We start from the raw sequence: 12,926 nt of genomic DNA, 5'->3' as shown, positions 1-12,926 counted from the left end.
TATAATCATAACTTTGTATCCAAATTGTACGTTAAATACAACTTTGACTTTTTTCATAGCGAAAATAAGTAAAGTACGACTGACCGAATTTCCTTCCGTTGAAGACAGTTTGTCTGTAGGTACATTCGTCGAAGCTATGTCGTCATCGCTCGCGCATTCGCCCGCCTCCAACGAAGTTAACTAAACTAGGTTTCATTATTGATCGCGTCTGGAATTTCATACTGTACAAATACTTCCACGAATTTCTGATTATTATTATTTGTTTCATTTCATTCTGTGACGTTCGCTTTCTACACTTATCTGTACTACCTATGTTATTTTTACTGTATTCCATCAAATTTACAAATACACATAAATTAAATATTTATGTAAATATAAATTACCATATGGACCTATTTTTTCGCATCTAAATCGCGTAGGTACGTATGTTTGTTTTTTCTAACAAACCTACGCTTCGGTCCCTTTACACGTCCCATGGTCACGGCTGACCATGGTTGCAGGCCCTGGTTTGTTTGAAAAACAAATATAGGTATCTACCTACGCGATTTACAGCTTAAAAAATTGTTGCATTTCCTATGTGCAACCACCTAAGAACTCGATAATAACACTTGTTAGCCCCAAACCCAAGAGCTCGATAAAAAGACTTGTTAATTTTTATTTTTCACAAAATTTATGGTTTTCTGTTGCTTAGAAGAGATTAATATAAGTACAATACGTGTCTGATGATTATGTGACTCGTAAACGCTAATCCGGAAACGTAATTTGGAGCGAATCACGAGTTTTACATTGCCAACATGACTCGTTTCGAGGGGGCCGTATAATTAGTGATTCATGAATAACGGCGAACACATACTTCCATCAACATTATTATGTCGAAATTGAAGTGCAGCTATTTTCATTTTTCATCTTTGATTACTTTTATCGTTTTATCATTATCAGGAATCTTATCGATTCACTAAAACTTAAGAATTCCAGTGAAACCGGTGAAATATATGAATTTTCACCGTAGGTGTTTAGAACATGAAGTACTGCACCGTTCACTAGCGCTAAAGTACTTTATATATTTAAGGCACATGCAACCATAACGTTAAGTTGATTTGCAAGGTTTCGGTGCACTAAAGAATCCACTGATATTTCATTGCCATGCCAATGGGAGCGCGACCAGCACTTTCGCTGCAGCTCTCTAGTCTGGTGGTTGATAGATAGAATTTTTAAAACGATTTACTTGAGAAAAATGGTGTGTTGGGTTATTAGCTTTCCCGTTAATTCGTATAATGGATATAATAAATTGTTTAAATACAATGAATAAAATAACAAAAAGAAATGAGAGACATAAATTTTGCAAATTATGAGGCGCTTTGTTATATTGTAACGTGGGCACCGCGTGTCGACTCATTTTTCACCGTGACACTTGCTGTAGCTGCAAACTGCACCCGCTACATCTTTTCGAAAAACGACGAATTGAAGTGAGTCTGTAATTTTAGAATATCCTCACCAATGCGATGAAAATGTATATCTAATCTAAGTGCTGTAATTTGATAATGTGTAATATTAGGCCAACAGACAGAATCAATTGAGTAGTCCTCCGGTTGTTACAACCTGATGTATGTACATATTTTTCTATTTCGGTTAATGCATGCGACCAGTTAACGTCCGCCGCGGCGGCCGAAGCGTAGGGACGTACCTCCATGTATATTTAATTGCGCTCAGGGCATTGTTCATGCGTCCGCTGTGACATCATTACATGTGCTATTGAGACGCGTCTGAGCAGAATCCATTGGATTCATACTCAGTCATCTCATAGTCATACCGACCCATTTGCCGCTTGATGATAGTTCCATTATGTGCAAGTCACGACTCGCGATGCACCCTTGGAATTGGTCCATTCTTTGTTATTTACTATGTATTGTATATCGAGCTCGCACTAAGAGCGAACTAGAATCTTCATTCACCGCTTAGAAAAGTAACGTTTTAGCATGAAATATCAAGTAATAAATAAATTTTGCTACACGCTACTCTTTTGCATACGCCTGAAAGGGTGATTGATGATTTGTCAAGTGTTAAGCATTAGAAATTTATTGTATAAGCAGTGACGGCAAAACTTTAAACGATCAATAGAATAATTGACCCGTACCTTTATGAAGGAAAATACAGCCAACAAACAATTGAACGTGAGTCACATATTCATACATACAACAAGTATAACATCGGGTGCTCGGAAGTGGCAATGTGAGCCGAAAATTAGAAATTTATTGTACAAAGCAGTTCTTAAGTGACTACGACAAAACTAAACGATTAATAAAATAGTTGACCCATACCTTTATGGAGAAAATTAGACCCTACACACAATAATACGTGAGTCAGTTCATTTATACATTACAGCCAGAATGACATCGGTTGCTCGGAAGTGGCGATGTGGACCGCCGCGCGCGCTGAATAATGACACACGTGCATTACGGTCAAAGACTGCGCATCTAGAGCGTTATCCATTTACAGTTTGCAATTTAGATGTGTACGTTGCAATAGAAAATATTCATTATTTCATTGCCAAATAACAGTTTTCATTTTGCTACATCGTCCTCGTTATCTACCAAATACGCGTTCTTCCGGAAAAAAAAGATTAAATGCAATGAGCATATTAATTTAGTTTCTTTAGTTTAGCGGTATTGGTAATATTATGTAAAAAAACAATATACACAACTTATATATGAATAATTTTATTTGTACGTACCGTTATAAGAGTACGTGACGGTATAGTGTGGCATTCTTTCCATCGTTGGCCTACAATAATAATCGGCTCGAAGGTAACGCTCAGTGCGCTTGCGACAGACGTGCAAAGAATAAAAAGCGAGAACGTGAATGAATGCGTGTAAATCGCCGCACCATCAAAACTTTTACGTATATGATTACCTTAGGTATTTACTTTTTGTAGCATTCACGTAACTGTAATAGCCAGATTATTACAACAGACATGTAATCATGATATCATTAACTTCTCTTCGACAGTGCGGTCTACAACTGATGTCTGTGGTACACAATTAAGGAAAACAAATAGGAAAATGTAACGGTATTCTTTGGTTTAGTATCCTTTATTGAAAATAACGAGTCTTGGGGATAGGTACAGAGCACGTCAAGCTTGACACTTTGTACCTTGGACCGTTCTTGTCGCAAGCGACATAGAGTTGGATTTAAGTCTTAAGTGTCAAGCTTGACGTGCTGTTGACCCTGTACCTAGATCTCGGCGTACATAACTCCATCAGATTGGGAATGTCCTTAAAAAAGGCTTGGTTGAAAGTACCATGAATAAACAATATTTGAAGAGACTTGGGAGTGGAGGACGCGAAGGAGTTTAGTCAGGAGCGTAGCAGGTTTAGGTGCATGATCTCTGCCTACCCCGGTGGCAGACAAGCGTTATGATGTGTATATATATATATATATATATATACTATATATATACACATCATATATATATATATTGAAAATCGTGTAAAATAATAAATTGTACAGTTTCTCTGGATGAACAGGGAAGTTGCGCCCGGCGCAAATTGCACTCGTCCAAGTGTCGCGATGTAAGCGGATGCACATCCTCCTTACAACGAGGATACGGGTATCATGGAGTCTTCGCCTTGAATTATGCCATTCATGTTGTTGGCGATTTCGTCTGGGAGACAAACAATCTAGTCACTTGTGAAGTTTCTAGCACACATTTCGAATTAATATATCCGTTTGTATGCGGCTAAATAAGTGTATCTAATAAAAAACTCATGTGTTTGTGGTCAATAGGTACCTCGTTGCGTGCACGACGTCATGCATTGTGTTATAATATAAGCATCGATCGATCATTGTACAGATGGCGTACGAACTGTCGCTCCCATTTGCTACACTTTCACTCTACGCCACAAGTTTATATTAATACGCCTTGTACCTAACAATAGGTTATTCTGTTTTTATCATTATTAAATCCTGCTATTCATAAGCATACGTCAAGAGTATTATTAATTTTAGTTTGGACCTCTTGTGTTTTATAATTTTCTCCTTTAACGACACTTGATATGACGCAAATTGAATGGCAGATCACAATTGTTATATAAATGGATATGGGTCGCCATGCAAATTGTTATGAATAGTTAATCAGCTCTTGTTGTGACCTAATAAAACGAAACACGATAGCGAACATATGTTTTGAGCTATTGTCATTTTTACCAAAATTAAAATATAATAGTGAGCAGGTAAAGTTGTTTCATATTCTATGATTATTTTACAGAAGGATCTTACTTTTTTAATTACATTGAATAATAACTATAAACCCTATTGAAGCACTCGATTTACTTATACAAAGAAATCTGAAGAAGCGTACCGTGACAATTAGCCTTCAGTTTTTACTCTCCACCGTTATAAAGCAAGTGACCTACATAGAATATCACTAAATTTGTGACTGTTTTGTTATTTTATTTACGAATAATAATAAACGGAAAAGAACAATTGATTCTACGTACAACAAGAGATTCAGATAAAAACAAGTACCCTTACACGCAATGGAGCGAAGAGTGAAATGAATGAGTGACCTTACTGAATGTGATTCAGTAAGATAATGGTAGTAGGTACGCAGCTCGTTGACTGTTATTTATCATGATTTTGTTGCCTTATGACTCCACCGATCAAGGTGCAAGGTGACTGCGAATAACAACGACTTTTTACAACCTATATTAATAATAAACACAGTAATAACAATAGGTTAAGTTATTTCGGATCAATGACTTCACGTTTTTATTGTTTTCTTGATGCATTTTGTTTATATTCTCTTGTTGTCAAAGATATAATTAAAGTCTATAACAATATATAAATATGAATACTCAAATAATTACAATGTTTTTTATTTATGAATATAAATGATTTGTTAAAAAAGCACATCCACTTACGACCAGACGTCATGAAAATAGGCTCTAGCTATTCCTATCACTGATAATAATATAATAAAATACTTATTATCTTGTCTCCTGTTGTATTTGAACCTTTCACAAAGGCACATTGTCTGTTGCCGTAACTGAACCCTTCTACCGTGCAATGAATAGATAACTTATTACAGTAATAACTCATAATTATAGCACATATACCACAGAGTTTTATTTTGTACATATGTGTAATAATATTTACATTTATATACTGCATTATTTAGGTTATTATGACAAATATAGTCTTAATAATACATACTGCCAAAACATATGTGTGGAGTACGAACATGTTGTTGATTATGGAGTGTTTGTTGGAAGTTTATTTTTATAACAAATAATCTGTGTGCTCGCCTACACTCACAACGTTAGCTAAATGCGTTGGCCGTTGGTTGAATTATAAATGAAATCACAGTACAGTCTATTGTTTTCAGTTTCACTACGTTTATCTAGTCAATAATTAATGTACTTGAGTTCAGTCACAGCTTGTAAATAATTATAAGATTACAGCTAGTTTAATGTAGGTACTGTAGGATATTGAATACATATAATATGCATGCAATATAAACATTAATTTACTATGTAATGCACAGGTTTTCATAGTCAACAATGAATTTTCCAGGTGGTGCATTCGAAGGTGTTGAGGATCAAGAATCGCCGTTTGGCTATGGACGTGGAGAAGGTGTCGACGCTGGCCACGGTGACCCTGAATGGATTTGCAGCAAGGAGAAACCTCGCTACGACCAAGTCTTTCAGTCTTTAAACCCTATCGACGGGAAAGTCACCGGCGCTGGTACGCAACATTCCACGCTAGCTCTCGCTCGGTTACTTATTGCACATCCTGACTTGCGGACTACTCTTATCATAGACAAAGCGTTGCAAGCCCTGCTCTTGTCCACACAACATTGCTCTGAACTTACAAAACTTTGTAGAATCCTAAAAAACAATGAAAATATAGCCGAACCCGGAGCAGGAGATTTCGATAAAATTGCAACCGCTTTAGAAAGTTCATCTCAAACTATGAATAAGATAGCTCAATTTATAATTACTAATAGTGTACGCGATGAATGCTTCGATGCTTCGTCTGTATCAATTCACACTTTGAATGATACAGTTGTAGCCGATGCTATTATGCATACTCTTAATGCCGCGAGTACAACTACATTGGGAAGATCGAGCAATCCCGATAAGTACGCCTTTGGTGAAGATTCTGATACGGAATCGTATGGTAGAAATACTCCTTTTAATAACTTGGAGAAGGAGAGCGGTAGCTTTTTTTCACTTCTTCTGTTTTCTATTAAATTTATTTTACTAGTTTTAATTAATATGATAAGCATTTGTATAATTATTCAGTTACTTTTCACAACCGCCGTCTATATTGTAACAGGAGAGCTGTTTTTAGAATTCAAAGCGGAAAAAGTGCCCGAAACTTGGTTAGAGAAAGCAACGGTAGCAGCTTTTGGCTCGGAGGAAGAAATAATACAAATCCGTAATGTGTTTGAAGTATTTTACAAACACAATTTAGTCAAACTTTTACTATGTCTTACCAAATACTTTGACCATAAATTATAAATATTCTTTATTATTAATTTCTTCGGTCTTACACGATAATATTAACCTCTCCACATTTTTTACGATTTTTTAGAATATTTCACTGTTGATGCTTAATTTGTTGAATTTAGTTGCAATATATTTTATACCTATATGTGAATTTGAAAACAGAAAATTGTACGTAAATTTAAGTTCTTAGAGACGCACTTTAAGGTATCGTGAATTTAATCATAGTAAAATATTGTTATGTGATGCCTCCTCAAATAGCTTGAAAAAAAAAGCACAAAGAAAAAGAAAGACCAAGTACAAAGACACGACGCAAGCACATAGAAAAATTCGTGAGGTCGGTTGGTTCGTTCCGTGGCTTAGTTGGTATAGCGTCTGACACGGTATGCAAGAAGACGTCAGTTCGAATCCGACAGGATCGAAGGAATTTTTTCTGAGTGTTTTTTCTGAGTGTTCGATCTTTGTATTAATAATTATAACAAACTAGTGGAGTAATTGCACAAAATATAATTAAATATCAATTCAATAAAAATTTGTTTAAAAAAGCACAATTTATCAGTTGTTTAGAAAAACAGCTTTTCATGCTTGGGTTGCTTTTGTAATTGGTAATAATAATGTCAATTAAATCATAATACACATTATTATTAAGAATTTATCTTCTAGAAGCTTCGAATTTATTATTGGTCAGTAAAGAAATTGTAAAAGCAATAGTTTTAAATTAGAAAAAGAGGGCACAACAGCAGCGCTTTGACCTCATAAATTCTATTTCTATGTAATAATAACAGAACAGTGGAAGTAGACAACTAATCGTTAAGTACTGTGATGCCTAAATGAATAGATTGAATGCATCTTTAAAAGTACAGGATGAACTTAGCCTTTCCGAGACGATATCTGATCCCCTTAAGGTTTGGAACGCTAGTAACATATTATAAATAATTTCAACTCATTTTTTACGTTAAACTTTAGTACTGCCAGTAACAGACATTTGTGACTCTCCTATTGTTCGTTCCCTTTATGGTCAGTCACTCCTGCTGGTTATGCCTAGGTTAGCTCACAAAGATATTTCTTCAACAGCGGCCAAGACAGAGATGGTGAAGTCGAAGCTACCGAACACAGTGTTGGGGAAGATCTGGAAACTTTCCGACATCGACAAGGATGGATACCTCGACGAAGACGAGTTCGCACTCGCCATGCACCTCATCCGGGTCAAAATCGACGGCCACGACCTGCCCTCGGAATTGCCACCACACCTCGTTCCTCCCTCCAAGCGCAATTGAAAATTATCATAACTTAAATCATTGTTATATTGCGTTAGAGCGGCACGTTATATTGCATAGGCATCGTTATTTTTATATTCTTACCTGTGGTGGAAATAAGAAACATTAATTTCTTTCGCATAATACAACGCTAAGCTCTGTTTGCAAATATTTCTGTGATTGCTGTATGTGCATAATAAATGTAAGCTAATAAAAGGCAATGGCTTGCCTACCTGTGTTAGTTAATTGACAAGACAAATTTGCTGAATGTTTAGTAAATTGATGCGACGATAGTTGGTCTACTCGAAGACGGTAATATTTGTCTTGTCAACGTTATAAAACGTGTAATGTCCATAACAGTCGTAAAAGTGTAATTATCCTCAATGTGTCCTTACAGACGAGTCTGGGTTCTCTGAGATTGTTCGGCATATGTTGCTTTTCATGAAGAAACTTTCAGATGGGTGTTTTCTTTCTTGAAATCAACATTGTACTAATACTCGCATACCAAATATTTTTGAGTGTTGCATTTTCATCGAGATATCATTTGGAATTATTTGCAATTTATTGTGTGATAGAGCAGAGGGCGGGTACATACATACATACATATATGTAATACACAATTCACGGAATATTAATTCAATTTAATGTCTATGTGGTGTTCTTGGAAAATTTTATGAAATCGTCTGTGATTGCTTCCTTGCAATAGCAATTTATCAATTAAGAATTGCATGTATTATGGCCGTATCTATGAAATTGCCGTTTTATATAGAGAGAATAGAAAATTTTTTTTTTTAGAAATGTATAAGTGTACTCATTCTATTAATCCAAGTATTGATCATTATTGTCTATGCGCTTTTGCCATTTTAATGAAAGTTCATTGATGATTGTGCTATGAAAATCCTAGGAACGGCAATCAATAAATTGTTTAAAGGCGTTTTTCTCAGCCTCATCGGATTTGAAATTTTTTTGAAGTTATTCAACTTCCGAAAAAGTCAGTTGGAGCAGGGATTGGTGAGTATGATGGATAACATAAGAATTGTTGTCGTGGAGGAGTGAACTAGACCAATTGACAAGTGTCGGTTGTTTGACAGCAAGCTTGTCAATCATCACTCGCAATTGTTCATAGTACACCTCTGCAGTATTTTTTGTGCTAGGTCTCAAGAAGCTGTAATGTCCGATAGGTCGACCGCATGGTACACTCAGAGCAGTTTCTTCCGACTCAATTTGCGTTTGGGGCGTGGTTTGACTGCCTCCCTTGTGGCCAATCAGTACGGCAGACGTTTTTGATTGTCATCTAAGACCTACTTTTTATCACAAGTGACAATCCAATTCAGAATCCCCTCATTTGAGAGCCTATTCATCAAATTAAACCAAGCTTCGACTCGATTTTGTTGTTTGTTCATATGGCACCCACGTTGTTAGCTTTTTTATCTTTCCAATTTGACGCAAAATCAATATCGCTTATGTTGTTTGAGATGAATCTGCTTCCACTATGCCTTTCAATTCATCGTTATCAACTTTAGTATCCGGTCGGCTATGGGGCTCATTCTCGAGATCAAAATTTCTAGAACACAAGCGATCAAATCAAAAACACACTGTGCGCTTACTTGCGCTATCTCGTTCATACATATTGTTGATATTGCTTACCGTCTGTGCAGAACACAGAAATAAGTCACAGAAATAAATAATCAAACAAAAATCGAATGTTCGAAAAACAAATGAATAACTAATTTTTAATAAGAAATATCATAGCTACATTATAACTACAATTTTAATTTGAAAATCTAAGTAAAATGAAATATATCAAACTTTAAACTTCCCAGTTCTTGCAATTGGCAATTTCATAGATAAGGACCTAATATAACAATTATTTTTCTTTGTACAATCATTAAAATGCTTATAACTAAATCAAATATATAATTTATTTCCTTGTTTTTCATATACATAATTATGAACATGTAACTTTAAGTTAGATTCAGAGTATTGGTGCCCTAAAACCTAAGTTAGGAGGTTAATAGCAATTCTTGTCTAATATATATATATAATATAAATAAATAATCATTTTTTCAGTCTATATTATTATTAGCATCCAGCTTTGTTCAACTGGATTTTATGTCCACTGACACAATAATCCACAGCATCATAACTTAAGTTTGCCATTAGGAATGAATTGATGAATTGTAACAGTTGTAATTACAAACACTGTTAATACTTTTCAATTTATTTATAGCTTAGGTTTGAAGGCACTCTCTTAGATTGTAATACATTATTTATTTGGAGTTAAATTGTTTGGTGCTTTGAGATTTTAACTATATCAGTGTTATTGGCAATAATAGCATGTTATCTGGTTAAATTCATTATATTATTACATGCTATTTTTGTAATTATTGTACAGTAAAATATTCAATTATTTGTTCCTATTAGTAAAATCTGGCTACTAATTATAAGTTTCCCCATTGTTGAAATTATAGCTTGGCAAATTTTTTAACATTTTGCATTTGTGTACAAAATAATGTACTGCAGGTAAATTACCAAGACTTAAAACATTTTGTAAGCGTGTGACGAATATTGCATTTAAATGATACACTGTTTTGCTACTTTTGTAAAGAGTATTTAGGACTCACGTTAATTCAATAGCAGACTTAATACCACACAATGGGTAGAACATTTAAAGTTAAGAAATTTAAATCTATGAAACTATAATTAAATTGTAAACTAACTCTGTATATACAGAATGTTAGTCTTTTGAAAGGAATTTAGTGCCTTGTTCATCAATGTAATCTGGTTAGACTATTTGTAAATTCCTGGTATAACAGTACTGATTAAAGACATTGAATAAGAGTCGCCATCTTTGATCAAGGCACTTTACAAGTTTTTACATTTGCTACTGAGTGTACATAAAGATTACATACATAAATTATACAATAGAGTGTAATAAATAGTTAAGAAACCATTTTTGCATATATTTATTTTAAACCTATTTCTCAATGTACTTATAAATACATTTTTATATGTTCTGCACTTTGCAACATCATGTAGACAACAACATTTGTAGTTAAATTTAAATTTTTAGACTTTGCAATATTTTAACATTACTAGTCCCTATATAATAACAAAAACGTGAGAGATGAGACACCACATAAATTTTTAGGAACTTGACTAATATAGAAAAACTGAGAAAGTCCATACCTAGCATAGACCATACTATGCAAGCAGTACAGAGTAAGCTATTGATATAATAAGAACAGACCATACTAAATTGATTCCCTTTTACACTATTTTTTGCTATTCAAAGAAATTTGCCAGTTCGCCATGCTTTGGTTATGGTTTTTTAAAATCAGTGATAATGATGAAAGTAATTACAAAGAAAATGTAAAGAAATATTTGAACCTAAACATAGTAAAGAAAAAGCAAAATAAATTCCAAATGCAAAAATGGGTTATAATAATACTTTATATCTTAGATTATTTATGGGATGGACACATTGTCAATGCTACAAGGAAATAATGCACCCTGTAATAAATATTTTGATGTAAAGAACTATAATGGGACATGTGGCAACCGGCACCCTATGCTATTATTGTGGCAACCGGCACACCACGCTACTATTGTGGTGCATTGTTGCCACCTGGGCCAGGAGGACGTATTTGCCTTCGCAATTGTTCCACCAAATCAGGATTGGCAGCTTGCATGTGCTGAGCTAGAGCCTGCCCAGCTTCTAGCAGTGCACTCATACCCCCAGCACCAGCGCCATTGCCAGTGTTTGCCGATGTGTTACTCATTAGACCAGAGATTAAGTTTTGCATATTGGGATCAGCAAGCATCTCTGTTGCCATATTTAACAATGCAGGATTATGTAGTAGGCCACCTAGATCTAAAGGTCCTGGCTCTCCATGTTGTGCCAGCCGTTCATCTGTGAGACGTAGGTTTTGCTTGTAAGACTCATTGTCAGGCTCTAGTTGCACAGCTCTAGCGTAAGCCGCTCGTGCTTCACGGTGTCTGTCCAATGCCGTAAGTGCCAGTCCAAGCCTTCCATGTGCCTTGCCATAGTCTGGCTGTAAAGCTAACGCGGCTGTGCAGTCTGCGATAGCGGCCTCATGCTCGCCGAGCTTGAAATGTGCGGCGGCTCTGTTGCAAAAATACACAGCGTTAGTTGGGACCAATTCGATAGCGCGTGTATACTTTTCAAGCGCTTCCCGGTGGCGTTCAGCTTTCATTAACTCATTTCCTTCGTTCTTCAATTTTTCGGCCTCCGCGCAATCTGGAGTTTGTTCGGTGCGGCCACGTTGTTGTCTTACTAATTGCTCCAAATCTAGACCTTTAGTTACATCTTCTGGTCCCAATTCAAATGCTGTTTCGATACATTGAATGCCAACCTCAACGCTTTCACGCGAGTCTACACTGAGGGTGTCACTTTCAAGTTGTTTTTTCAAGAAATTTACTATGCTTGCTGCAACGATTTTAACGTCGGACATTTTTATTACGATGTTTTCTCTTTTTATCCAAATCGTCGAAAATTGTAGACAAAATAATTTCTTTTTATTTTTAGCCCCACCACACAATGACAAATATATGAAAATGTATGGAGTGCAAATGTCTGCGCGTTTCTTTTACTCTGTCTTGCCAACCGGACCGGGATGAATAAACCATAGATACATTAAAACGTGATGTTGTGTAATCGATCGATTTTACAAAACATTTGTGTTAATCGAATTGTAAAATACAGGTAACCGAATCGAAATCGAAATCTCCAATAATAATAATCTTGTAGAAGTGTTAAATATGAAATTATGTAACACGATGAAATTGAAAATTAATAATGATCACTCCATTTTTGTATCATCAGTTTTTAAAATAATGTGTATAAAATAAAAAATATTGTCTTTGATCTAATCCATACACCGCGTTTGCACTATCGTGCTGGCTATACACGAATGTTTCGTCGAAACAATCGACGAAACGATCGACGAAACATTCGTGTCGAGTGGTTGAAACGCGTTCACACATTCTTGCGATAGGCGGTGCGAATAGCGATGCGATGCACGACACGCATGTGTGAACGGTCATTTCGCTATTTGCGTCGCGCCTCACATCGCCACTCGTGCGATCGCGTCGTGAGGGTATTTCGAGTACAAGTCATGCCGCGTTCTCACATTCGTGCAAT

General features: G+C 35.6%; 2 protein-coding genes across 2 annotated transcripts in view; one reads left to right on the top strand and one right to left on the bottom strand.

Moving 5' to 3' along the window:
- LOC113229313 (EH domain-containing protein 3) overlaps nucleotides 1–9,433 on the top strand; it is a 13,338-nt gene extending 3,905 nt beyond the window's left edge. Inside the window, exons 2-3 of the mRNA XM_026462895.1 lie at nucleotides 5,572–5,742; nucleotides 7,581–9,433. Of these exons, the coding sequence (XP_026318680.1) occupies nucleotides 5,572–5,742; nucleotides 7,581–7,783 (374 nt within the window). The 3' untranslated portion in view covers nucleotides 7,784–9,433. The remainder of the gene's footprint in view (nucleotides 1–5,571; nucleotides 5,743–7,580) is intronic.
- Nucleotides 9,434–9,630: 197 nt separating this feature from the next.
- On the bottom strand, nucleotides 9,631–12,374 carry LOC113229389 (small glutamine-rich tetratricopeptide repeat-containing protein alpha-like). Its single transcript, XM_026462992.1, has one exon. The coding sequence runs from the start codon at nucleotides 12,235–12,237 to the stop codon at nucleotides 11,368–11,370; it is 870 nt and encodes a 289-aa protein (XP_026318777.1). The 5' UTR covers nucleotides 12,238–12,374; the 3' UTR covers nucleotides 9,631–11,367.
- Between the last annotated feature and the right edge of the window lie 552 nt (nucleotides 12,375–12,926).

Source organism: Hyposmocoma kahamanoa, unplaced genomic scaffold (assembly GCF_003589595.1).
Source record: "Hyposmocoma kahamanoa isolate Upper Pololo Valley unplaced genomic scaffold, ASM358959v1 100021, whole genome shotgun sequence".
NCBI classification, from domain to species: domain Eukaryota; kingdom Metazoa; phylum Arthropoda; class Insecta; order Lepidoptera; family Cosmopterigidae; genus Hyposmocoma; species Hyposmocoma kahamanoa.
Note: the sequence above shows the minus strand (reverse complement) of the source record. Positions and strands in the feature narration are given on the sequence as shown.